The sequence below is a fragment of the Malaya genurostris genome, chromosome 2 (genome assembly GCF_030247185.1).
Source record: "Malaya genurostris strain Urasoe2022 chromosome 2, Malgen_1.1, whole genome shotgun sequence".
Classification (NCBI taxonomy): domain Eukaryota; kingdom Metazoa; phylum Arthropoda; class Insecta; order Diptera; family Culicidae; genus Malaya; species Malaya genurostris.
In genome coordinates this window covers 106,585,750-106,611,360 of record NC_080571.1, presented here as the reverse complement: position 1 = coordinate 106,611,360, position 25,611 = coordinate 106,585,750, and the positions used below count along the sequence as shown (strand labels likewise).

The window sequence follows — 25,611 nt, the reverse complement described above, 5'->3', positions numbered from 1 at the left end:
CTTTATTCAAATAAACGCGCTAGCGGTGACAGTGCACACGAAATGAATTATGTATAAACGAATGTGAAGCACGTTTGGATCTCAGAGAAACATTCGACAGTTAAGAGTCAGTTATTAGTCTTGAAAAAAAAACTGAATATATAATTTTCAGCACTATCCAGTCTTTTGAAGATAGTTGCGTGCTATGAATTATGGGGTTACACATTCTCTGTTACCGAGAGAAGGAGAAACAGTGGTAGTGGTGGTATTTTTCGTTCTCTTCCATTCTCGTGCATGGACAGCCATTCCAATGAAACAACAAACCGCACGACTCCTCAAAAGCGAAATAGTTCATAAAGCAGGTATATTCATGAATATCATACGCAGTGAAGCATGTACAATCATCTTCACAGTTTCGTTCATCCAAACCTTGATACCTAATTATGACAAAAGTATATAACTTCTTTTTCCCGTGCGCAATTTTTAATATTGTTTTATCACTTCTTCTCCGAACCCCATTTTTCTAATTAGCAGTTTGAGAGCTACAGCAATTCGGAAAAATACGGCGCAATCTAACAAAAGACTTGAGCTAGTCACAATGAGAAAATTTTTGCTTCGTTCTTTAAAATCATAGTTTTCAAATATATATTATCATTCAGTAATAGCCGTTCAACCGAGAAGGTTGTGTATAGAAGCGTACAGTTTAATAACGCTGGTTAGTTTACACGCGTTAAATACGACAACGGTTGAACTACAGGTAGAGACCTGTTGGCAGCAGCCGTTAAAACGTAAAATCGTGCTGCATAAGAGAGGCCTAGTGCTGGGCCAAGCTGGTGAAGGAAACAACAAAGGGCGTTTCCCAAGCTCTACCCAGGCCACAATATACAGCCACAAGTGCTGAGCAGGAGAGTGCAAAGGCACATTGAAGAAGAAGAGTGCAAAGGCACACAGAAGCAGGAGAGTGCAAAGGCACACCGGTGCGAAGGCACTTCGGTGCAGTAGCATATCGGTGCGGAGCACAAGGAAGAAGGAGACAAGACAACTCGGTCTTTCCACTGCCATACAACACGCAGGTATACACCGGTGACCTGCACTGGTTGCAGCTGGCGAAGACAAAAGTAAATCGGAAATCGAGTGGTGCTGGATGTCAGGTAGCAGCAGCATCACATCCAACAATCAGCATCCAACAAGAACATCTAGAGCAACGAGGATCTACACGGCAGTGCAACGGAGATAGACAACAATTTCAAGGTAGAAGTTTTTTCTTTTCCTTTTGATTGAGTACTGTGTAGTGTTGGTTTCATTTTTTATTTTAAAGTTTGATTAAAAATTTTAATGTGATGGATGAATCCATGGACGTAAATCCTAGCATGAATCCTATACCCCCACGAACGAAAAAATATCAGGAGAGCTCTTCTGGGCCTTGGATAGTCTTTTTTAGACGTATATCAAAGCCATTAAACATTTACCAAATTTCTAAAGGTTTGACATCACGATTCTCTTCAATCAAAGAGATCATAAAAGTAAATAACGATAAAATTCGTGTTGTGGTAAATAATTTGAAACACGCGAATGATATTGTCTCTTCGGAACATTTCAATAAAGAGTATAAAGTTTACATACCCTCCAAAGATGTCGAAATTGACGGTGTTGTTACCGAAGCGAGTCTTTCGGTAGATGATTTACTCAAGCATGGTGTTGGTCGTTTCAAGAACTCTATGCTTGAGGGTGTGAAAATACTGGAGTGCAAACAACTGTACTCAGTAGTTTATGAAGAGGGAAAAAAAGTTTATCGCCCATCAGACTCGTTTCGAGTGACATTTGCCGGATCTGCGTTGCCGTCCCATGTCTATGTCGATAAAATTCGCCTCCCTGTTCGGCTTTTTGTTCCAAATGTAATGAATTGTACGAACTGCAAAAAATTCGGACACACAGCTACTTACTGTAGCAATAAACCAAAATGTATTAAGTGTGAAGGACCTCATAAAGATAATGATTGCAACAAGGAAATTGAAAAATGTATTTATTGTGGGGAAAGTCCTCATGAGGATATTTCAGTATGCACTGCATTTAAAGTGCACAAAGACAAAATTAAGCTTTCTTTAAAAGCACGGTCTAAGCGCACATATGCAGAAATGCTTAAAACGGTCATTGATGTCCCCCCTTTGGAAACCGAAAACGGGTTTTCAAATCTAGAGGAAACAGAGGACTCTGACTCTGACGAAAATAGTGAAGGTAATTCGTTTATCACTACCCAAGGGTCAGTTAAGAGAAAGAAGTCTTCTTCCAAATTACCAAAAAAGACACCTAAAGTTTCATCTTCAAAAAAAGATCCCCGTGTTAAACAAAAAAAGTCAAAACCAAAGACTGTGCCTCCTGGAAACCAATCCAGGATCTAGCACAGAAAAAGGTAATAATCCTGTGGGCTCCATTTCACAGCCACCAACAGGATTACTGAAGTTTTCGGAAATTGTTGAATGGATTTTCTCAGCATTCAATATATCTGAACCCTTAAAGACCCTCATAATGGCATTCCTTCCAATAGCTAGAAATTTTTTGAAGCAGTTATCAGCTCAATGGCCAATTGTCTCAGGTTTTGTATCTTTTGATGGATAATTTATCACCCGCCGCAAATGATACAATCACTGTCCTGCAGTGGAATTGTCGAAGCATCATGCCAAAACTTGATTCATTTAAAATTTTATTGCATAGTCAAAAATGTGATGTATTTGCTTTATGCGAAACATGGCTTACTTCAAACATAGCTTTAAATTTTAATGATTTTAACATTATACGTCTCGATAGAGACTCTCCGTATGGTGGAGTGCTTTTGGGAATTAAGAAATGCTGTTCCTTTTATAGATTAAACATCCCTTCAACTTCTAGTATAGAAGTTGTTGCTTGCCAAATAAACATTAAAGGCAAAGATATTTGCATAGCTTCGGTTTATATTCCTCCAAAAGCACAAGTTGGACAGCGACAGCTTAATGAAATGGTTGAAGCCCTTCCTGCTCCACGATTGATTCTGGGGGATTTAAATTCGCACGGAATGATGTGGGGTTCCGTTTACAATGATAGCAGATCATCTTTAATACAAAACATTTGTGACAATTTTAGCATGACGGTATTAAATATGGGTAGCATGACACGGATCCCAAGACCTCCTGCACGCCCAAGTGCATTAGATCTATCTCTTTGCTCAACATCAATTCGACTAGATTGCACCTGGCAAATATTGCCTGATTTACACGGTAGCGATCATTTACCAATCATCATCTCAATTAGCTGTAACAAATGTATTGCTAATTCAGCTAGTATTCCATATGATTTGACAAAAAATATCGACTGGATTAAATACCAAAGTAGAATCTCTAGTATTTTGAATTCAATGGAAGAGCTCCCTCCACTTGAAGAATATGACTTCCTCGTTTGTTCGATTCTGGAGGCCGCAGAACAATCCCAAACTAAACGCTTTCCTGGGCCAACGACTAACAGAAGGCCTCCCAACCCCTGGTGGGACAAAGAGTGCTCAGAGGCTAAACTCGCAAAACAAAATGCTTGCAAGACGTTTCTAAAACGGGGAGGAGGAACTCCTCAGAATTTTGAAAAACTTATGGTTTTAGAAACCAAGTACAAGAGCATACTTCGAGCCAAAAAATGTAGCTATTGGAGACATTTTGTCGAAGGTTTGTCAAGAGAAACCTCAATGAGCACTCTTTGGAATACGGCCAGACGAATGAGGAATCGTAACGTGGGCAATGAGAGTGATGAATACTCGAACCGATGGATATTTGACTTTGCTAGGAAAGTTTGCCCAGATTCTGTTCCTACGCAGAGCATTATACGGGAATCTCCTCCAAATAATGGTTTTATTAATAACCCATTTTCAATGATGGAATTTTCTATAGCACTCTTGTCTTGTAACAATAACGCCCCTGGGTTGAACAGAATTAAATTCAACTTGGTGAAGAATCTGCCCGACCTCGCAAAAAGACGTTTGTTGGAATTGTTCAACAAGTTTCTTGAGCAAAATATTGTTCCACCTGACTGGAGACAAGTGAAAGTTATCGCCATTCAAAAGCCGGGGAAACCAGCTTCCAATCACAACTCATATAGACCCATTGCGATGTTGTCCTGCATCAGAAAATTGTTCGAAAAAATTATTCTACGACGTCTCGACACTTGGGTCGAGACGAACGGTTTGTTGTCAGATACTCAGTTTGGCTTCCGTAGAAATAAAGGGACGAATGATTGCCTTGCATTACTTTCGTCTGACATCCAAATTGCCTTCGCTCAAAAGCAACAAATGGCATCTGTATTTTTAGACATTAAAGGAGCATTTGATTCAGTTTCCATTGATGTTCTTTCAGACAAGCTCCACCAACATGGACTTCCAGCGGTTATAAATAATTATTTGCACAACCTTTTGTCAGAGAAGTGCATGTATTTTTCACATGGCGATTTGGCAACATTCAGAATTAGCTACATTGGTCTCCCGCAAGGCTCATGCCTCAGTCCGCTCCTCTATAATTTTTACGTGAATGACATTGACAGCTGTCTAGTAACCCCATGTACACTAAGACAATTAGCAGATGATGGCGTGGTTTCAGTTACTGGGCCCAAAGCTATTGATCTGCATAAACAATTGCAAGATACCTTAGATAACTTGTCCGTTTGGGCTGTTCATCTTGGTATCGAATTCTCTGCGGAGAAAACAGAGTTAGTCGTCTTTTCAAGAAAGCATGATCCCGTGCAGCTTCAGCTCCATATGATGGGAAGAATGATCCAACAGGTTTTAACTTTTAAATACCTCGGGGTGTGGTTCGATTCCAAATGCAAGTGGGGAGGACACATTAGGTATCTGATAACGAAATGCCAACAAAGAGTAAATTTTCTTCGAACAATAACAGGATCTTGGTGGGGTTCTCATCCGCAAGATCTAATAAAATTGTATCAAACAACGATACTTTCAGTGATGGAATATGGATGCGTTTGTTTTCGTTCCGCTGCAAACTCTCATATTATCAAACTTGAGCGAATTCAGTACCGTTGTTTGCGAATTGCCTTAGGCTGCATGCATTCGACACATACAATGAGTCTTGAAGTTCTGGCGGGAGTTCTTCCATTAAAAGATCGATTTTGGGAGCTTTCATCACGCCTGCTAATAAGATGTGAGGTGCTGAATCCCATGGTAATTAATAATTTCGAACGACTAGTCGAGCTTCGATCTCAAACAAAATTTATGACAGTATATTTTAACCATATGTCACAGGAAATCAACCCTTCAAGATATATTCCTATCCGTGTCAGCATCCTAAGTGCCCCTGACTCAACTTTATTTTTCGATACATCCATGCAGCGTGAAGTGCGTGGAATCCCGGATCATCTACGCTCGACGGAAATCCCAACAATATTTTCAAGTAAGTTCAGGCATATTGACTCTGAGAAAATGTTTTATACGGACGGATCGCGAATTGAAGAAGCGACAGGGTTTGGTATGTTCAACAATAATGTTTCGGCCTCATTTAGGCTTCAAGAACCTGCATCTGTTTATATAGCAGAGCTAGCAGCAGTTCATTATAGTTTGAGTGTAATCGTCACATTAATTCCAAACCATTATTTCCTCTTCACAGATAGTCTGAGTGCAATTGAAGCCATTCGCTCAATCGCTGCTGGCAAAAATGAACCGTTTTTCTTGGGTAAAATAAAACAGTGTCTGAACGACATATTGAATAATAATTATCTAATCACTATAGTCTGGGTCCCGGCTCATTGCTCCATTCCTGGCAATGAAAGAGCCGATATTTTAGCCAAACGTGGTGCTATTGAGGGTGACATTTATGAGCGACCGATTGCTTTCAACGAATTCTATAGCTCGTCTCGCCAAAGAACACTTGCCAGCTGGCAAGCATCTTGGGATAGAGATGATCTGGGTCGGTGGATGCACTCAATTATTCCGAAAATATCGACAAAGGCATGGTTCAGGGGACTGGATGTGAGTAGGGATTTCATTCGTGTGATGTCCAGACTCATGTCCAATCACTACACGTTAGATGCACATCTCCTTCGAATTGGGCTCTCCGAGACTAATCATTGTGCTTGCGGAGAAGGTTATCGGGATATTGATCATGTCGTTTGGACATGCGTGGAGTATCGTGATGTCAGATCTCAACTAATAAATTCTTTGCGTACCCAAGGTAGACTATCCAATATCCCAGTTCGAGACATTCTTGCTTGTCGTGACCTTTCATACATGAAACTTATTTATCATTTCATAAAGAAAATTGGAGTTTCAATTTAATAAAGGCCCCTTTTAAGACTTAGTTCTGATTCCAGCTGCGTCCATGAGTTCAACCAATAGCTAAATTAGAATAAAAATTATGTAATGATACAAACAAACTCGAAACAGTTTATGAAATTATCAACAAAATGTCTGAAAATAACAGCTTATTTTATAATTTATAGAAGTTAATCGTTTGGTTCAAATAATATTTCCGAGTAGATTTCATAATTAATGACGAGTTACCTAAGATGATATTTAAGCTATAAGAGAATATGTTTTAATAAATTCAAAACGTTGTGACTATGTTAGAATTAAATTAGGATAAGAATATTATGTAAAAGTGATGCTACGGCGAAGAAAAACTTATGTAAACTGCCTTAAGAAATAAACGTATTTATGGAAAAAAAAATATATATTATCAAAAATTCAACGTTTTTTTAGCTTTTCATTTAAAAAACGTACCAACCAGATTAACTCCAATGTTTGTTTTAATAACAAGTTTAAAAACCTGTTTTAATCCACCTAGTGGTGTAATGATGCCTTTCTCATATCAATCATACTATCATATAAAATACTGTGGTACGCATCAAAATAATTTTCTTCGATTCTTAAAAGAATAACCGAAATCGGTTTGTTTGACCGTCTACTGATAAAAACTGTCAATTGGAAAATATTTGAGGTCGATTTAGAAATCTTTTTAAGATTTTTCGCCATTTTCAGTGATGGTATACAATTTTTAACCCACTTTACCCTATATTTCCGGATCTGGAAGTCGGATCCGCATGAAATTCAGGAATTACGTATGGGACCGTAGGACCTTTCATTTGAACCTAAGTTTGTGAAAATCGGTCGCGCCATCTATGAGAAAAGTTAGAACACATATTTTCATTTTTTTGCACATTTTACCCCATAACTCCCGAACCAGAAGTCAGATCCAAAAAATATTCTGTATTTTTTTATGAGACCTCAAGACCTTCCATTTGAATCTAAGTTTGTGAAAATTGGTTCAGCCATCTCTGAGAAAAGTTAGTGCACTTATTTTCACATTTTCTTGCACATTTTACCCCATAATTCCGGAACTGGAAGTCGGATCGAAATAATGTTCAGAAATTTTGTATTGGACCACAAGACCTTTCATTTGAATCTAAGTTTGTGAAAATCGGTTCGGCCATCTCCGAGAAAAGTAAGTGCAAAAAAACGTTACATACACACATACACACACACACACACACACACACACACACAGAGAGACATTTTGCGTACTCGACGAACTGAGTCGAATGGTATATGACAATCGGCCCTCCGGGTCTCGGTTCAAAAGTCGGTTTTCACAGTGATTGCATAACCTTTCTATATGAGAAAGGCAAAACAAACAAAAAATGGAATTGGAATAAAATCAATTTTTTTTTATTTAACTTTTCTGTCGTTTTATAAGAATTTTATTTTATATGTTTTTAAGAGCCTCCAATCGATTTTATACATCTTTTTGGTTGGAGCAAGTGAATGCAAAAATTACATGTGTCTTTTTGAAAAATTATTTTTGAGTCGAGAAGGTGCTTTCATCCATGCAAACAAACAAAAATTCTTCTGCAAACTACACTGTATAAATTCCTGAAACTTAAATGTAACGTAATCTCGATGCTGACTTAAAGACAGAAATCTGTATCAGACATGAATTTGAACAGTATCTAACGAGTAACAGTAATAAACTATGTAATGAAAACCGCGAAAATCTAACCGTAGAAACGAGACTCGAACCTTAGCTTTAGTCCGGGGAAAATGGTTATACCAATCAAACTACCCAACATGTGAAAACATATGCAGAAACAGCTTAATTGACTAGAAGAACCGAGTATGCTTCGCTGTACTCGGGTGCCACAGCTTTCAAGTATAAAGAAGCCTATCTCTATGGCAGCCTGTCCACCAGCAATCGCATATATACGTTGCATCGCAAGTCTAGCTTCACTCTCTGCTTCGCCATCAGATGCTGATTTGAGATTTTGCTTTTGTCTCTTTTGCTGCCTGTGGGGGTACATCAGCGTTATCATTTATTTAATGATTTCAGCACCTTTATTGATTGCTTTAATTATTAAGATTTATATGATTATCACTTTGTTTAATTGATTTTCTAGCAACGTAATTTTTTAATCCCACGCAAAATTCTGTTATTTCTGATGATAGCTTTTATTATAGCTGATTAAATGGGACAACCTAACTGTGTAGAGACGTGTGCAAAGATTCATCAAAATCGGAGCAAGTCTGACTATCGCATTTTCTGTCAATTTTTGTTTGGGATTTTTCTTGTGGCGTTCGTCTTTATCGGGTTGGAGAGACAATTGCCACAATTAAAGCGGGTATTGATACGGTTGAGAAAACCAAGACTTGGTACAGTATACATTTTTGAGATTGTGTGAATCTAAAAAATATCTTTCTTGTTGCACCTTCTAGTATTGCAGCTCGAAACTAAAACCTGTTGTGATCCACCTAGTGATGTGAAGATGAGATTTATCAAAACACTACAATTTTTTTAAAAAAGTCAGTACCCAAGACTTCTTATTCAAAATATTACAACACCTTAAATTTGAACATATGTTAGTGATAATCGATTTTATCATATACAGTCTGTTACATAAGAGCGTGGTCACGATTACACGCGACCGGTAAAGTGAAATGGTGTAATATTTTTGTTCAACACAGAGGAAAATAGTGTCCGTGATGCAATTCGAGAAAAAATCAGCTGACTATTGTTTACAATTCAATTTCAGCATTTTTCCAAAATTAGTACCGCACATGCTACGCGCTTCGAAGTAGTTTTTTGTGCTCGCGCCCGAACGGTCCCAAACTACCGCAGCGAAATACATGAAAAAGTCGAAACAGTTTGTGAGTAAGTGGGTGAATCGTTTTAAAGAGGTGAAAAATGTCGACGATTTTCCAAATCGCGGCTCTGTCGGTGTATTGTCGGAAAAAGACGAAAAAGTGATTTGTGTCCTGTTTTTTGAAGAATCCGACATTAACTTTACACGAAGGTGCCTCAAAATTGACCAAAAAAGGTTTGAATATATCGTACGGAACTGTTCGCGGGTGGGTAATATCAGAGACATAACTGGATGTCGTGAATACGAATAAAATTGGCACGCTTCCTTCACACTTCCGAATATCCGGAAATCTGTGGCCAGTTGCTATATTTGAATATATGTTACACGTTTCTGTATTCAATGCATTTGGTAAATTTACTTCTCTCAGATTATTATAGAAGAAAATGGAATTCATTCACCAGATTCTAAACCTGCATAAGTAGAAAAGAAAAACAAATTTTGTAACAGTTTGCCAAAATGTTGGCCTGTTGTTTTTGATGTGAGTTCAGTACGTTTCGATGGCATGTATCAAATTGATACATTAGAAACTTTGTGTTACAATTTTTGAAGGACGGATGCGGGTTGAACAAATGTGGATTTTTAGAGGTGTTAAGAAAATGTTACATTCGCAACATTTGAATCTGTATTTTTCAGGAAAAATAAAATACAGATTAATCCGTATATATGGCAACCCAGTTCCGCACGACATAATTCGAAACGACACCCAAACTTGTGTTCTACATCAATACTTTTATTTTCGCATTGCGAGAGTGCGTTACCGTCGTAATTGAATGTCTTAGTAATGGCGCAAACTATTTCAACTTCCATTTTGATGAATTATGCTTTTGGTAATAAATGGAGAAAATTTAAGTATTCCTAATGTTGTACTGAATTTAATTATTAATAGAGGACTGAAAAGTGCTTTGAATTGTCACGATCAACAGGATCTGCATTTAGACAAAACTGAGATGGCTCTAGGTGTGTACACTCGGAAAACTCGTTCAAAATTTGATTAGGAATTCATTGTGATTTCCAATTGGATTCCAAAGAAGATGAAAAATGGAAATGGATTGGTGCAATTGGAATACACAACCAAATCCAGCTCTAATTCCGGACAGATTCCCATGCCGACTGATAACTTCCATTGGCAGGCTTTCGGTAAGGTTTTGCTGTGTGCCCGGCTGCGACTGTTCTTCGGCGCTCGCTTCATCCCAAAAACGTGAGGTCTCCGAACAGCAGTGAGCAGCGCTCCCATGACGACTGATGACACTCCAAAAGCACGAGGTGTTCGATGTTACTCTTCCTCGTATGTCTCGGTTCGACAAGTGTTGCTCAGACAATGATACAAAAACGTGAATCATTCGTTTCTTATATCGATGCAGCTGTATAGTAGCAGATTTTTTGTTCTTGTACTCAGAACTGATTGGCTGGTTCAGACATGTGTCAAATCAGATAGGTGTAGTGTACTATTGAAACACTTCAATGTTCAGTTTTGCAATGATTGAGCGGAAACATATATTGAAGAAGCCAAATGAATGGAAAACTAACAGAAAAGATGATTTTTTGGGAAAAGATACGCTCAGAGACAGGACTCGAACCTGCGTTCTTATGCATTCCGTGCATACGCGCTACCATTTCGCCACTATGAATCTTGTTTTAGTCACTCTAAAACGCCAGACAGACATAGTAGTTACGTACATCGAACATGGTCTACATCCTGGCCGTCACCCGACCGACACCTTATATCCAAACATCTTCTCTGTACATCAAACACTAGTCTTCTCGCTTTATACCTATTTCTCCGATCAAGCATTGAGAGTGTAGTGGAGAGTGTATTTATAATCACTTGTCTCCTTCTTTAATGGTGCCAGTCGCTGGCTGGACATCGTAGGGATCTGTCGCTGACGATGTACAGCCAGCGACTGGCACCATTAAAGCATTTTTTTGCATTTTTTTTTTCATAAATATCTGTTTATTAATCTTATTTTTGTGTATTACATCAACATTTTACAGTACAAGTGTTTTGACCCTTTGGCCTTTCATCTTTGTTGTTCATACGATTCGTTATTAATAATAGGTGTTTTAGTTACTCTTGTTTTACATACTAATGTTTAATCATAATATTTAATTATTTATAAAATATATATCTATTTATAACTATCCCTAACCTAATACCCACAAATTTTGAAAAAATTGTGGGAGAATTTCTCGAAGCTTTTGCTAGAAGTTCCTGTTGCGAAGCTCAGATATCCTTTCCTGGATTATCCTAGTTAAGTTGTTATAAGAAGTCTTCCTATCTAGGATGCCAGTTCGTTGATACTGCCTCCGGTAGATATTTCGAAGTCGGATGAGTTTCTTGGTGACACTGTCAATTTGAAGAGAGGAACTCGGCATATGTTGTACTGGAGCCGTCCTATCACGAGCGACTGTGATTGAATGCTGAAAGGAAGATAGGGCCGCATCGATTTCCATCGGGGAATCTAGTGGCAAATCGATGTTAATAAGTTGGTCGGCGATTTGTTGAAATGGGACCCAGTTGGTGCGATAATAGTTCCTCCGAGGTTGAATAGGCACTGTTTCTGGTGAAGATCCCAACGTCAATATTACTGGAAAGTAGTCGAAAGAGAGCTCATTGAAGACAACCGGAGAGCTGTCTATGGCGATGTTTCTGATGAATATATCCAAAATGGAATGAACTCCTGATCTGGAAAGTCGCGTTGGTTGATCCGGAGCGAGGATGTTGTATTGTCCAGCTTCGTAATCTTCGGCAAGTACGAATCCGTTTCGATTCTGTCTTTTGTTTCCCCACTACTCATGCCGAGCGTCCAGGTCCCCAGCAATGATGAATTTGTTCTGTCGTCGAGTGAGCATAGCTAGATCTCGCTTCAATGATGCACACGTACCATCTCGAAGATTGGTTTGTTTGGGACAGTACGCTGCAATGATGATGATTGGTCCCATCGTCGTTGTAATCTCAATTCCGATGGCTTCTATAAGTTGCAATTTTTTAAGGCTGACAGAAGCCTGTGCTGAATGGATCGTTTAACGGCAATGGCAACTCCCCCTCCTCTGGTAGTTGTCCTGTCGAGCCTGTGAATCCTGTAATTGGAAATAAAAATAGAAATTTCAGGTTTAAGATGAGTTTCAGTTAAAATAGCAATATCGTTGGCGTTGATTTGATTTAACCGCGTTCTGCAGTTTCGTAGTTTTGTTGTTATTGTTTCAAAAATGACGATCAGTTGTTCAGCAGAGAATAAATCACCAGAGTCATCCTTTGCTTGTTGTTGATTATTACCCCACCCAGGAGGGATTTTGGAGGAAGAATCTATTTGTGCTCTAGAGGCTGAATCTTTTGGATTGCTGTGAGGAAATGGCGGCAAATTCGGAATATCTCTTCGGTGGGAGCCGTGGGAAATTAATTTCATCCTTCTGTGGAACATTCTTGTGCGTTGATTGTTTATGGGACGCCTGTTGTCGAATTTTTGTGAACTTAGCACGTTTGGGACACGATTTGCTAGTAGATGGATGGTCGCCATCACAGTTCACACATTTTACAGCGATGTCATCTAGTAGGCAATCGTTGGTATTGTGTGAATCGGCACATTTCTCGCACCGACTTTTCATGTGGTAATTCCTCGCTCCATGGCCGTAGTTCAAACAGTTCGTGCACTGTGTGACATTTCGATGTACCGGTTTATACTTTTCCCATTCGATGATTATATGAAATAACGATTTTATGGCTTTAATTGACTCATGGTGATGGAGCCCTTCTCCAGATGAACCAAGTAGAATTGATCTCAATACTTTTTGTCCGTGTTATGTCGCTTCATTTTAAACACCATCAAAGGCTTTAGTCCAGCCTCCGACAGTGCCTGCTTTAATTCGGCTTCCATAATGTCGGGTAGTCCTCGAAGTACAACCTTCATAGGTTTATTGGCGGCAATATCGTGTGTGAAGTATTCCGCTTTTGTCTGCTGCAGGTACAATTCCACTCCTTTGTAGTGGTTCAAAGCCGGAACAGTTATTTGTAGCCTTCAGTACATAAACGGATTGTTGCCTGTAGTCCTTTGCTGATCAGTGTGTTGATATCCGAGCGTAGAGTTGGTGGGAAGCCCTACAGGTAGAAAGGCGGCATTTTTTCCTTCTTCTGCAGTTCCTCTTCGACATCAACTGGCAGATCACCGTATTGGTTGTTACTCAGCAAACGGTCGTTTACCTGTACATCACTTGGCTTCAGACGCTTAGCATCCTTCTCGGATCTATGGCGCGTTTTCCCATAGTTTGGGTAGGTAGAAAGCTGCGAATAAAAGATAAAACAAAATCGAAATTAGTCGTAGTATGTTATTCGTCTATCCACATCGAGTGTTAGATGACGAATGCACCATTAAAGAAGGAGACAAGTGATTATAAATACACTCTCCTAAAGCGTATAAGATTAGTGTTTGATGGACAGAGAAGATGTTTGGATGTAAGGTATCGGTCGGGTGACGGCCAGGATGTAGACCATGTTCGATGTACGTAACTACTATGTCTGTCTGGCGTTTTAGAGTGACTAAAACAAGATTCAGAGTGGCGAAATGGTAGCGCGTATGCACGGAATGCATAAGAACGCAGGTTCGAGTCCTGTCTCTGAGCGTATCTTTTTCCAAAAAATCATCTTTTCTGTTAGTTTTTCATTCATTTGGCTTCTCCAATATATGTTTCCGCCCAGTCATTGCAAAACTGAACTTGATTATGGCGGCTTCACGTCAAATCAACCAAATTAATAAATCGACTTCAATGTTGTTGCAATACACGTTCAAATTGAAAAATATCGAATCTATTGGTAGTTAGTTTATATAAATCCTTCCACAGATCACAGAGCTATGAGCTTTTAAAATACGAGATAGGCAAACACGCATCCTCTTCAATACTCGTTGGTAAAGTAAAAATTAATTTTGAATTATTTGAGATTTTGTCAAACAACTGGAAATTTTATCTTAAAAATCATATTTCCAATGGCAAGTAGTAAAAGTTATGGTGATACGTTAGATACAACAAGAGATATTCACGATCAAAAACTTATCACTCTCTCAGAAGGTAAATTTTGAAAAGGTGCTCCAAAGTAAAGCAAGCCGTGTTCACGACAAAACTAATTTGAAGAGCTCTTGCATTCGAAAATAGACCTGAGTGACAGCGTATTCTATTTACTTTACCCTGTAATATGCACGGTAAATCATAAGTTGACTTCGACAACTGGGTTAAAAACATAATTACATATTTGAAAACAAAACAACATTATCTATCATCTACAGGAAGTTATATTAAATACAAATTATAATACAGAATACTTCGACAAATTTTCAAGAACACATTTTGCATCGTGCGGTAGTACACTGTCATGATACACTGTCAGAGTGACAATGTACTTTAACGAGTTTTCTATAAAACTAGCAACACTGAAGGATAAGAACAAGTTCACCATTGAGCAATTTGACGTCTCTGTTACTCACACCGATGCAGAGTGCGCAGATCTATTCATATACGAAATTAGAATGTGTGCGAGCCGAAGTCAAAGTTTGTTGTGGGTTCAATTTTACACTGAGGTAAAGCATTTTTGACTCATAATCATACACTGCGAAAAATGCATATAGAATTTCGTAAGCTATGAACTAATGAACCAAGTAGAAGACAGTTCCATTACGTGATATAGAGTTTCATGAATGATTTTATGTCTTTCTCATCTGTTCTCTTGGCATTGCAGTGTTTTTTATTGCATATATGTCTTCAATAATTGACACGATGCGGCTCGACAAAATTCACTGGGTTATTGCGACATACTCACACTAGCATTAACCTTCCAACTTCTGAGAATAGCCACACCAACACATTCGCACGTGGATTGGTCTATAGTTACTGTTTATTATAGTGAAAAATAAATAAACAAACAGTTTTTATCTGATAATCAAGATCACAGAAAAGTTACAAACGTAAGTTAAACAATAATCTAGAATGGTTTAGCCACCATGAATATACTACTAGCTGTATTGATATTTGTAGATTCGTGGGTGTTTGTGTTCATTTTTTATCTTTTGTGCTAGTGCCGGTGATATTTAGACTGACTGTTGCAGTTTAATACAGCAACGATAAACATAAACAAACAAGTTTGTTTTGCACCGTAGCAACTAGCATAAAGCGTTGCCAGAAACGATCTCCTTCCATATTTTCAAACTATCGCAATGAAAGGGAGTAATTTGCTAGGCTTACTTGTTCAGACTGTGAACCAAACATTGGCGGTTCGTTTGTATCGGACTTAGGGGTATTATTAATTGTATTTGGTTGTACTTCGAGAAGCACTTACCCAATATATTTTACTGTGAGACAAATTGTTGGAAAAAAATGGTGTCGTACCGAAAACGCGTGTTTTGAAAACTACATAGCAACCTTAGCCACGAATACATTTTAAAAACAAATCAGCGTGATGTTTAAGAACAGTTTTTTTATCGTCCGTATAAACCCAAACGTCGTCCGTAAACAACCCAATCCTCCAACTACAGCACAGGTTGAAAGGTCAGGATGAAATTTTTTTTCATTTCTTGGTAGTCAGTTGCGTCAACACTCAACACTGTTACTTAAAAAACCGGATGTTTGTTTTTCCCTTTTTGCCTACGGTATATTTATTACAGAGCAAACGATTCAGCCGGAAGAGAAACACAAATAAAAAGTATCAAATTTTCAGCATGGCTTTTACTGTTTTTCAAGTTGATGCCATTGCATTGTTTGCTCGTATAAATCATTCTGTTCATTCGGTATGTAGGATTATCGTTAAATCAAAAATATGCAACTGACATCGAAAATATGGCTCACGCTCTTGATATACGGCTTTTATGAAAATGTAGACTCGTTTTACAGAATTTCTTGCTGGGGTAATCTGGATTATTTGGAAATCAATTGAGCATAATTTCCACAAAATGAATAAACATATGCAGTTGAAAAAAAAAACAAATTTCCCGTTAAACTCAATTATCTTCTATCTTTACTATCTGTCTTTGCAGGCCTTCCGTACGAGATAAGCCTCTACTGGCACCAGTATCCGTACAACATGGGACTAGTGTTCTGTAAGATTCGGGCGCTGCTATCGGAAGCCTCAACGTACGTCTCCGTACTGACGATAGTGGCATTCTCGATGGAGCGCTTCCTGGCCATCTGTCACCCATTACATCTGTACACGATGTCCGGATTGCAACGACCGGTACGAATCATTGCCGGTCTGTGGATTGTGAGCCTGTTTAGTGCTGTACCTTTCGCCGTATTTACGGACATCGATTACATCGTGTACCCACCGAGTGAGTATCAGAATGGCACGGTCAATTTGGGTGACCTTGCGTCTCCATAATTGGTTAGGAAACTAACGGAGAAGCATGGTAATTTTTTCGGTTATCACCGGTCCTATTTTTTCGATCAAAAGCTGCATTTGATTAGGATTTTGATTGGAATTTCTATCATCGAACACGACATTTCATAGCAGATTCAATTCACTTTTCGGTCAGAAGAATACATTTTCATCAATCATAATTTCAACAAACGTTTTTTCTAACAAACCTTGTCATCATGTCACGGTTGATGCCTGCATAAATTCAATTGTTATGACAGCTTTCTTTGTCGTCCCAAGCCGGGCAATAAAATATTATTCCACCCGTTGTTAGTCTGATAAAACATGTTCGATTCCGATGTTCAGAATGTATAAACGAATTTCTCTTTCCTCCCCCAGCTGGTGAAAAAATCCTGGATTCGGCGTTCTGTGCGATGCTGAGCAACCCGGAAGGGATTCCCCTCTGGGAACTGTCCACATGTCTGTTCTTTGTTATTCCGATGGTAGTGATGGTCGTCTTGTATGGCCGGATGGGTTTACAGATTCGATCACGAACCCAGCGGACGGAAGAACTTGGTGAGTGCCTGTTTGTCCTTAAGCAAAGTTCGTCTCGAAACACCCAAATCGTGTAGTTCTCTGAATGACCGAACCCTTTCAGGTTACAAGTCTTGCATAATTTAATATACTTTCTATCTGATTTTTAGGCGTGCGGAACGGATCCGTAAATGGACCATCGAGAGTATCTCAATCACGAAAAGCCATCATTCGTATGCTGGGTGAGTATTATCGTTTTTCTTATTGGTCGCCTGGATCGTGGAGCTGGGGGATCGACGTCAATAATATTTTGCGTTGTTCGATTCTCCCTGAATACAAAAGCAGAAAAGAACCTGAAATTCAATTAAATCCATCCATCGAAAATTCGTAATTTTTAATTTACAATTTACAATTCTCAATTTTCAATTCAAAATTCTCACTTCACAATTCTCAATTCTCAATTCTCAATTCTCAATTCTCAATTCTCAATTCTCAATTCTCAATTCTTAATTCTTAATTCTCAATTCTCAATTCTCAATTCTCAATTTTCAATTCTCAATTCTCAATTCTCAATTCTCAATTCTCAATTCTCAATTCCCAATTCTCAATTCTCTATTCTCAATTCTCAATTCTCAATTCTCAATTCTCAATTCTCAATTCTCAATTCTCAATTCTCAATTCTCAATTCTCAATTCTCAATTCTCAATTCTCAATTCTCAATTCTCAATTCTCAATTCTCAATTCTCAATTCTCAATTCTCAATTCTCAATTCTCAATTCTCAATTCTCAATTCTCAATTCTCAATTCTCAATTCTCAATTCTCAATTCTCAATTCTCAATTCTCAATTCTCAATTCTCAATTCTCAATTCTCAATTCTCAATTCTCAATTCTCAATTCTCAATTCTCAATTCTCAATTCTCAATTCTCAATTCTCAATTCTCAATTCTCAATTCTCAATTCTCAATTCTCAATTCTCAATTCTCAATTCTCAATTCTCAATTCTCAATTCTCAATTCTCAATTCTCAATTCTCAATTCTCAATTCTCAATTCTCAATTCTCAATTCTCAATTCTCAATTCTCAATTCTCAATTCTCAATTCTCAATTCTCAATTCTCAATTCTCAATTCTCAATTCTCAATTCTCAATTCTCAATTCTCAATTCTCAATTCTCAATTCTCAATTCTCAATTCTCAATTCTCAATTCTCAATTCTCAATTCTCAATTCTCAATTCTCAATTCTCAATTCTCAATTCTCAATTCTCAATTCTCAATTCTCAATTCTCAATTCTCAATTCTCAATTCTCAATTCTCAATTCTCAATTCTCAATTCTCAATTCTCAATTCTCAATTCTCAATTCTCAATTCTCAATTCTCAATTCTCAATTCTCAATTCTCAATTCTCAATTCTCAATTCTCAATTCTCAATTCTCAATTCTCAATTCTCAATTCTCAATTCTCAATTCTCAATTCTCAATTCTCAATTCTCAATTCTCAATTCTCAATTCTCAGTTCTCAATTCTCAATTCTCAATTCTCAATTCTCAATTCTCAATTCTCAATTCTCAATTCTCATTTCTCAATTCTCAATTCTCAATTCTCAATTCTCAATTCTCAATTCTCAATTTTAATTCTCAATTCTCAATTCTCAATTTTCAAATCTCAATTCTCAATTCTCAATTCTCAATTCTCAATTCTCAATTCTCAATTCTCAATTCTCAATTCTCAATTCTCAATTCTCAATTCTCAATTCTCAATTCGCAATTCTCAATAATCATTAGATAAATTACGGGGCGTTGCACCATTTTTATAATTAATAATCGAACTGATAAAAGTTAGGCTGAAAGGTGCAGAGAAAACGAAAAAAGTATCCTGAACTTGTGTTCTGAATACTTAACAAAAAAAAACCGAATGTGTATACTAATATACGCCCTTATTCTGAATAACGACGTATTGATTTTTCGATCGAATGTGGTTCGATCGAATCATAGCTACCTTTGATTTTGCTAGCGTTATGGGGAAACAAATGAAATACGAGAGAAAAAACGACACGACGTTATTCAGAATAAGAGCGATAGTAACTATAAACATAAACGTTTAGCGGATTCAGCGTTTATAAGCTTTTTCTTATGAAATTTCTATATGTTGAGTATTTTATGGATAGCGAATCGTATTGCTTTAAAATATTCCGGTTTCTTTCAGGAATGGAGATACACTGCCTCAAATAGAATATTTAAATCCCAAATATAGAATATTTAAATCCCAAATATAGAACTAAACATCGTCCTAAATATGTCATAATTGCACTCTGTCGCATATAAAAAAAATATCTTCTTTAGCCAGCGCTCTGTTCCTCTGGGTGTAGATTTAATATTGTTGTGTTTTCGACCATTCTATATCCAATCGAATTGTTGTTTTAGTCTGGCCTAACTAGCTGATATTACGCTACCCTAATAACAATACTCGTTACGGTAGTTTATTTGTGACTAGTTTACAAAAAAATAGTGGATGTTAATAACATCTAATCGCTTACGTGACTCAAAAAGCGCAGTTTTGACATTGATATAGGATATCATGCTGGAATAAGTGTCCGTGTCAATTCGATTTTGATATGGTGTTTTTTGATGCGCCTCCAATTAAAATCTGTCAATAAATATATGAAAATCTAACTATGAAGTAGTAGTTTTGAAAAAAGTAACATTATTGTTTTTCAAGCCAACAAAAAGTATTTTACTTTCCATTTTTGTTATTGTTATGTTACGAAAAGCAACCGATAGTTATCTGTTAAACTCTTATAATATCTATGTCCAGTAGCGTAACGAGGAAATTTGCCACCGGGGAGATTTTCGCCCCCATCGTTGGTTTAGTGAGCAAAAAAAACAACAAAGCTAAATTCCGTCTCCAGAAAAATGACTTTGACGACAAAAAAAAAGGTTCCAAGGATTAGTTTGGCGGCCCCATAAAAACGTTGCGCCCGGGGCAGGTGCACCGACACCTAACATTTCATGAAACTGTATTATTATAATTTTATTTTGAATGAAATAAACAGTTTGAATAAATAATGCTTGAATTTATTTCAGCACATTTATTTTTATATCCAACTTACAAAAATCACGAATTTTACCTGAATCCATGTCGTTATCCTGTGTTCTAGCAAATCGCGCCACTCCAAACCACCGCCATTTGCTAAAAGTTCCAATGTGGCCAATATTAATATTTCAGATCCGCTCACAGGATTTTTTAAAGCCCATTTTTCACGTATAAAAGAGCATTTCAAACATTACAGCTTCCACTGGCCAATGACCATGAATCGTGAAATGTGTGGTTCCCAAATGTTGCTTCACATTCATGCAAATAACTTTATTTACAGAATCGTATAAATGATAGCTCAATAAAATTCAGACGGGGAGGGTGAACATTTCCTCTAGGATCAAACATTTCGACAAGTTATCAAATCTCATCCGCTTGCTTAGCCCAATCACAGTTCATTGTGACGGAAAATCAATCAAAAGCACGTAAATTATCGGTTTGAATTTATTACGTGGAAGTCTCATTTCGCCAAGTTTAACTGCCTTACCTAGAAAACAGACAAAACAAACCCGGTCAATAGTTCCGGATGATTTCTTTTCGCACCCAATTACCGTAAATGACTGTAATTCTCTTCAATGTCCTTCTTAATTTTGGCTCAACTCGGGAGTCACGCTATCATTCCGGACTGTCCCGGTTCACGTGCTTCCGTTTTGTCCTCCCCTTCGATCCTCAGCACTGATTTCTGACTACTGGGGCAAACATCGTCATTGTTGAATTGTAGGTGCAGGATGTATATCCGTGTTTGCGTTTCTTTACTCTTTAAGTTCGAGGTCAGCAGTGTGAATGGCGTTGCCATGTTCGAAGAGTCCGACATGAGCGTTTTCAAGGAACGAAAGATTTCTGTGGATGGTTACGCGACACGACAGTCAGTCACTCTGGGAGTTTAGGTGGTCACGATTGGGTGATATTCTGTTTGTTTTAATTTAATATTTTTATACTTTTTTCCAAAAAGCTTCGCTGAGAAAATTTTTGTTGAAACGAAATGAAAATTTGAGTTTTTTTTCTAATCTGTCCTAGCCTAATTGCAACATATTATATCCTTCACGTGAATGAAATTATCCCATAGTTTCCTAGTTCTTCCACACGGACAGCTTGAAAGGACATACAGGCTACCATTCCCAATTGCGATATACATTCTCATCATGTTTCCCTCTTTGCTTCCGATTCATTTACACAACATGCAGTTTATCGGATTGATATTATTAATACCGAAGTGTGACTAGAATCTGTTGCTAGCAGTTTTTCCTCGATTGGAATCATGGTGATGGTGACGATGTAGGTCTACAGAGACGAGAGTCTTGCCCAAGATATTTAATTGATAATAATCCTTCCGTGGACAACACGATACACTAGAACTTATTCGACCATAAAAGATTATTGATTGTTTTAAAACTTCTTTTCAATATTCGGGACAACGATGGACAATTTACTTGTTTTATAGTTGTTACAGAACGGTATTTTTTTTAGATTTGTTAGTTAGATACGTTTTGGTAGTAAATATGAAAATCACTAATATTACTGCGTGCGAAACCTACCCAAAAATCTGAATGAATCGTGTTCCAAATCGGTTTTTCGAACTGACTGTACAATAAGTTCATTTGAGCAGTTTCATATTCGATTTCCATTCAATAAATATTGCTCTTTCAATCACTCAGAAATCATTGTATGTACTGAAAATTATGTCAAATTTTGATTCCAATTGTCATTTCATTCGTTCTTCGTGCTTCGTTCAAACCACCAACTATTGGAATACGGCGAAAAATCGATTTTACTGTGAATAATTAAGCAATTCTTACCATCTAAGTTTCGTTTGATTGGTATTACGATAAGGTTTCTAAGTTTGGACCAATTTTCAGTTTTTAAGGTCAAGTGACAGATATCATCAATAAAATGCAAATCTTGAAATAAAAGTTTGTTAAGCTCGAAAAGTAATCAAAACCGGTTTTAATCCACCTAGTGGTGTAATGATGCCTTTCTCATTTTCATTTTCTCCTATATATTACAGCAGAAATTCCCCGAAATACTACAGTTTAAAAAAGTTTAGAAAATAGTTTTGAAGATTTCTGTTGCAAAATACTGGTACATTGACATACTACATTTGAATTTAAGTTAGTGAAAATTTTTTCAATCATATGTGAGAAAGTGAATTGAGCTACATTTTAGGGTAACATTTTCGCCCACTTTAGGACTGATTTTATTTGGGCCCACTTTGTAAAAATATCCACCAAATTTTATAATATCTTTGAAAAACCTTGTCGCAGTAGGTAATTCAATGTGCTTAACTTCAAATTAAAGCAACATGGGTTACTTAACATCGATTAAATCCATAAAGTTTGTTAGGTGGGCCAAAATACCTGTTACCCTATTACATTTGATTACTATTGTTGGAACTTCCGCAACCAAAAGCTGGATATCGACATAGTGACATTCGGTTCATTCAACCATACACTAATATGACATTCAAATTTATTTACAATTCTCTATGAAGATTTAAATTTTGGAAAAAAAATGGTAGTCGAACTTGGTTACAGACTCTCATGGTCTGCAAACTATTCTTGAAAATAACATTTTTACACTAAGCACCCTACCTTCGGAAGCAGGGGTTTAAGCCGAATGAAAATTGGAATATTCTTATGGTATCTTGAAACCTTTAATTTAAATTGAAGTTTGTGAATATCGATTCAGCCATCTCCGAGAAAAGTGAGTGAAAATATTTGTCACACACATACACACAGACATTTGCTCAGCTCTTCGAGCTGAATCGATTGGTTTTTTGACAGCCGATCCTCCGAGCCTCGGTAAAGTTTGAACGAATGCTATACCTATATTTAAAATCCATAAAACAATATTTTGTCCTACTTAATTTTATTATTTTAACAAAACAATCAGAGAACTTGTAGAGTGATCAAAAACCTTTTTTAATCCACCTAGTGGTGTAATGATGCCTTTCTCATATTACTTATATTTTCAAAAATAGAAGATTGTCAAAATTGAATAAAATCAAAATATTTCGTTTTATATATATATATATATATATATATATATATATATATATATATATATATATATATATATATATATATATATATATATATATATATATATATATATATATGTATATATATATATATATATATATATATATATATATATATATATATATATATATATATATATATATATATATATATATATATATATATATATATATATATATATATATATATATATACTATCATAACCTGTTGAATTTTTAAACAGCTATGTCAAGTTTATATAAATTTTAATTTGGCAACCCTGCACACTATACAAAATTGAACTAGGCACGCTATGAACGCAGAGAAAAAAATTGTAAAAGTAACCAAATTTGGGTTTCACCCAACGAATATTTTTGTTGAAATAGTGACAAAAGAAAATCTGGTTTGATATTGCAAATATTGCTACTTGAAACTACAAAACATGATCGTTTATATTTCTCGGTGGATTAGTTTGTTTCAATCAATAGTTTGATAAAAATAACAAATCAGTTCGTGCTCCCATCTCACCCGACACAATCGAAAATCGTTTACGGTCGAAACAACAGAAACAAAGACAATACGCCAGTAAACAATAGAGTGTACGGAATGGTCAAATACGATTTAACAAAGCCTGAAACTTGGCCTGCAAGACCGAATTCAATTTGTATAGATTTCAAGCGTTGCAAAGTTAGACCAGCAGTAAATGAAATTGAAATCTTACTTAAAGAACGAATGCATCTAGACGCTAATAATGTAAGTGAGATTCAATTCATCAAGGCGTCTAACTGTGTGTACATTATGTTTAAACGTGAAAGCGATGCACTTGCATTCGCTTCGGTTAACAACGAGGTGCACAGCGTTGAGTGTGACAACATTAAATACAAAATCCCTGTGCACATGGTGGACAATGCCATAGAAGTACGCGTGCATGACCTACCCTCGCAGACCACCGATAAGTTCGTTCGGGAGAATATGTCGCAGTTCGGTGAAATCCTTTTCATCGAAAGGGAAGTACGAGGTCTGTTCAAAAAGTACCCGGAATTCTCATTTTTCTAAAAAAATATTTATTTATTCGTCTACATCTATATGGTCCCCTTCAAAGTAATCCCCCCTAGATATAATACACTTATGCCAGCGTTTTTTCCAGTCTTCGAAACACCCCTGATAGTCACTTTTTTTAATGCTCTGTAGCACTCTCAGCGATTCTGCCTTTATCTCTTCAATCGATGAAAAACGCTGTCTTTTCATGGGTCTCTTCAACTTTGGGAACAGGAAAAAAATCACACGGAGCAATATCTGGTGAATAAGGAGGTTGGGGCATGATTAAAGTCTTGTTTTGCGTTTGTTTTTTTGATCAAAATTCAGCAGTTTTGGAACGAATTTTGCTGCCACTCGTTTCATGCCCAAAACGTTTGAAAAAATATGATGGCATGAGCCAACTGATATGACAATTTCATCAGCAACTTCTCTAATAGTGATTGGGCGATCATCCATAATCATTTTTTCAACTTTTCCCACATTTTCATCGATTATTGACGTGCTGGGTCGACCGGAGCATTCGTCGTCTTCAACGTCTTCGCGGCCATCTTGGAAACGCTTATACCACTCGTAAACACTTGTTTTTTTCATAGCAGACTCACCGTAGGCTCTCTGTAACATTTCGCACACTTGGTTTCACTTTATTTTATTTTTCACGCAAAATTTAATACAAATTCTTTGACTCTTCAATTCTTCCATTGTTTAAACTAACAAAAATCGCTGAGCTCAAAAAAACACGTCTACACCAGCCGCTACAAGACAGAATGTAAACAATGAATACAGCTGAAAATTTCACCATACATTAGGGACATATGTACCAACACAATAAAAAAAAATGTTGACCACCGGACTCTCCAGACGCGCGCAATTAAAAAATTCCGGGAACTTTTTGAACAGACCTCGTATGGCGGAATTTTTTCCCCGGCTTCCGGAATGGCGTTCGAGTTATGCGTATGCAATTGTGGTCAAGGTGGGACACGTCCGTGTAAAACGTTGATTACCTATGAAAATCAGCTGGTTACATGTCAGTTTTGTGAACATCCTGCACACTACGGTAAACCTTGCACTGAAACTGCGAAAAGAACATCTTCAACCAAAGACAAGGTCAACCGTTCAACAACGAAAACTAGTGAGCGAAAACTAGTAAAGCAACCAGCAACGAGCTCAAGACTACGAACAACAAGGAAAACGAAACGACGGACACCAACAACAATACAACCGATGAGGCAATGGATGACGAGACGAGCCACGAACAAAGTGCCCCTCAACCGTCGCAGGAGGGAAATGGAAGCTCTTCTCCTCCTAGAAAAAGAGTGACAACGAGATCCACTTCAAAAAATTCTTTATTTAAAAAATCGGCTAATTCGGCCACGTAAAGCTTGTGGGCAAATAGGCCTGAATAAAAATATCTTTAAAAAAACAAATATTTTACTTGTGCGTTCCTGTCAATCTCTTGACAAACAATC

General features: G+C 37.1%; 1 protein-coding gene across 7 annotated transcripts in view; it reads left to right on the top strand.

The window, feature by feature from the left end:
- Positions 1-25,611, top strand: part of LOC131432679 (neuropeptides capa receptor) — a 348,242-nt gene that overhangs the window by 192,026 nt on the left and 130,605 nt on the right. For all 7 annotated transcript variants that reach the window (XM_058599103.1, XM_058599105.1, XM_058599104.1 and 4 more), the window contains exons 5-7: positions 16,152-16,442; positions 16,868-17,044; positions 17,173-17,244. In XM_058599103.1, coding sequence (XP_058455086.1) covers positions 16,152-16,442; positions 16,868-17,044; positions 17,173-17,244 — 540 coding nt within the window. The remainder of the gene's footprint in view (positions 1-16,151; positions 16,443-16,867; positions 17,045-17,172; positions 17,245-25,611) is intronic.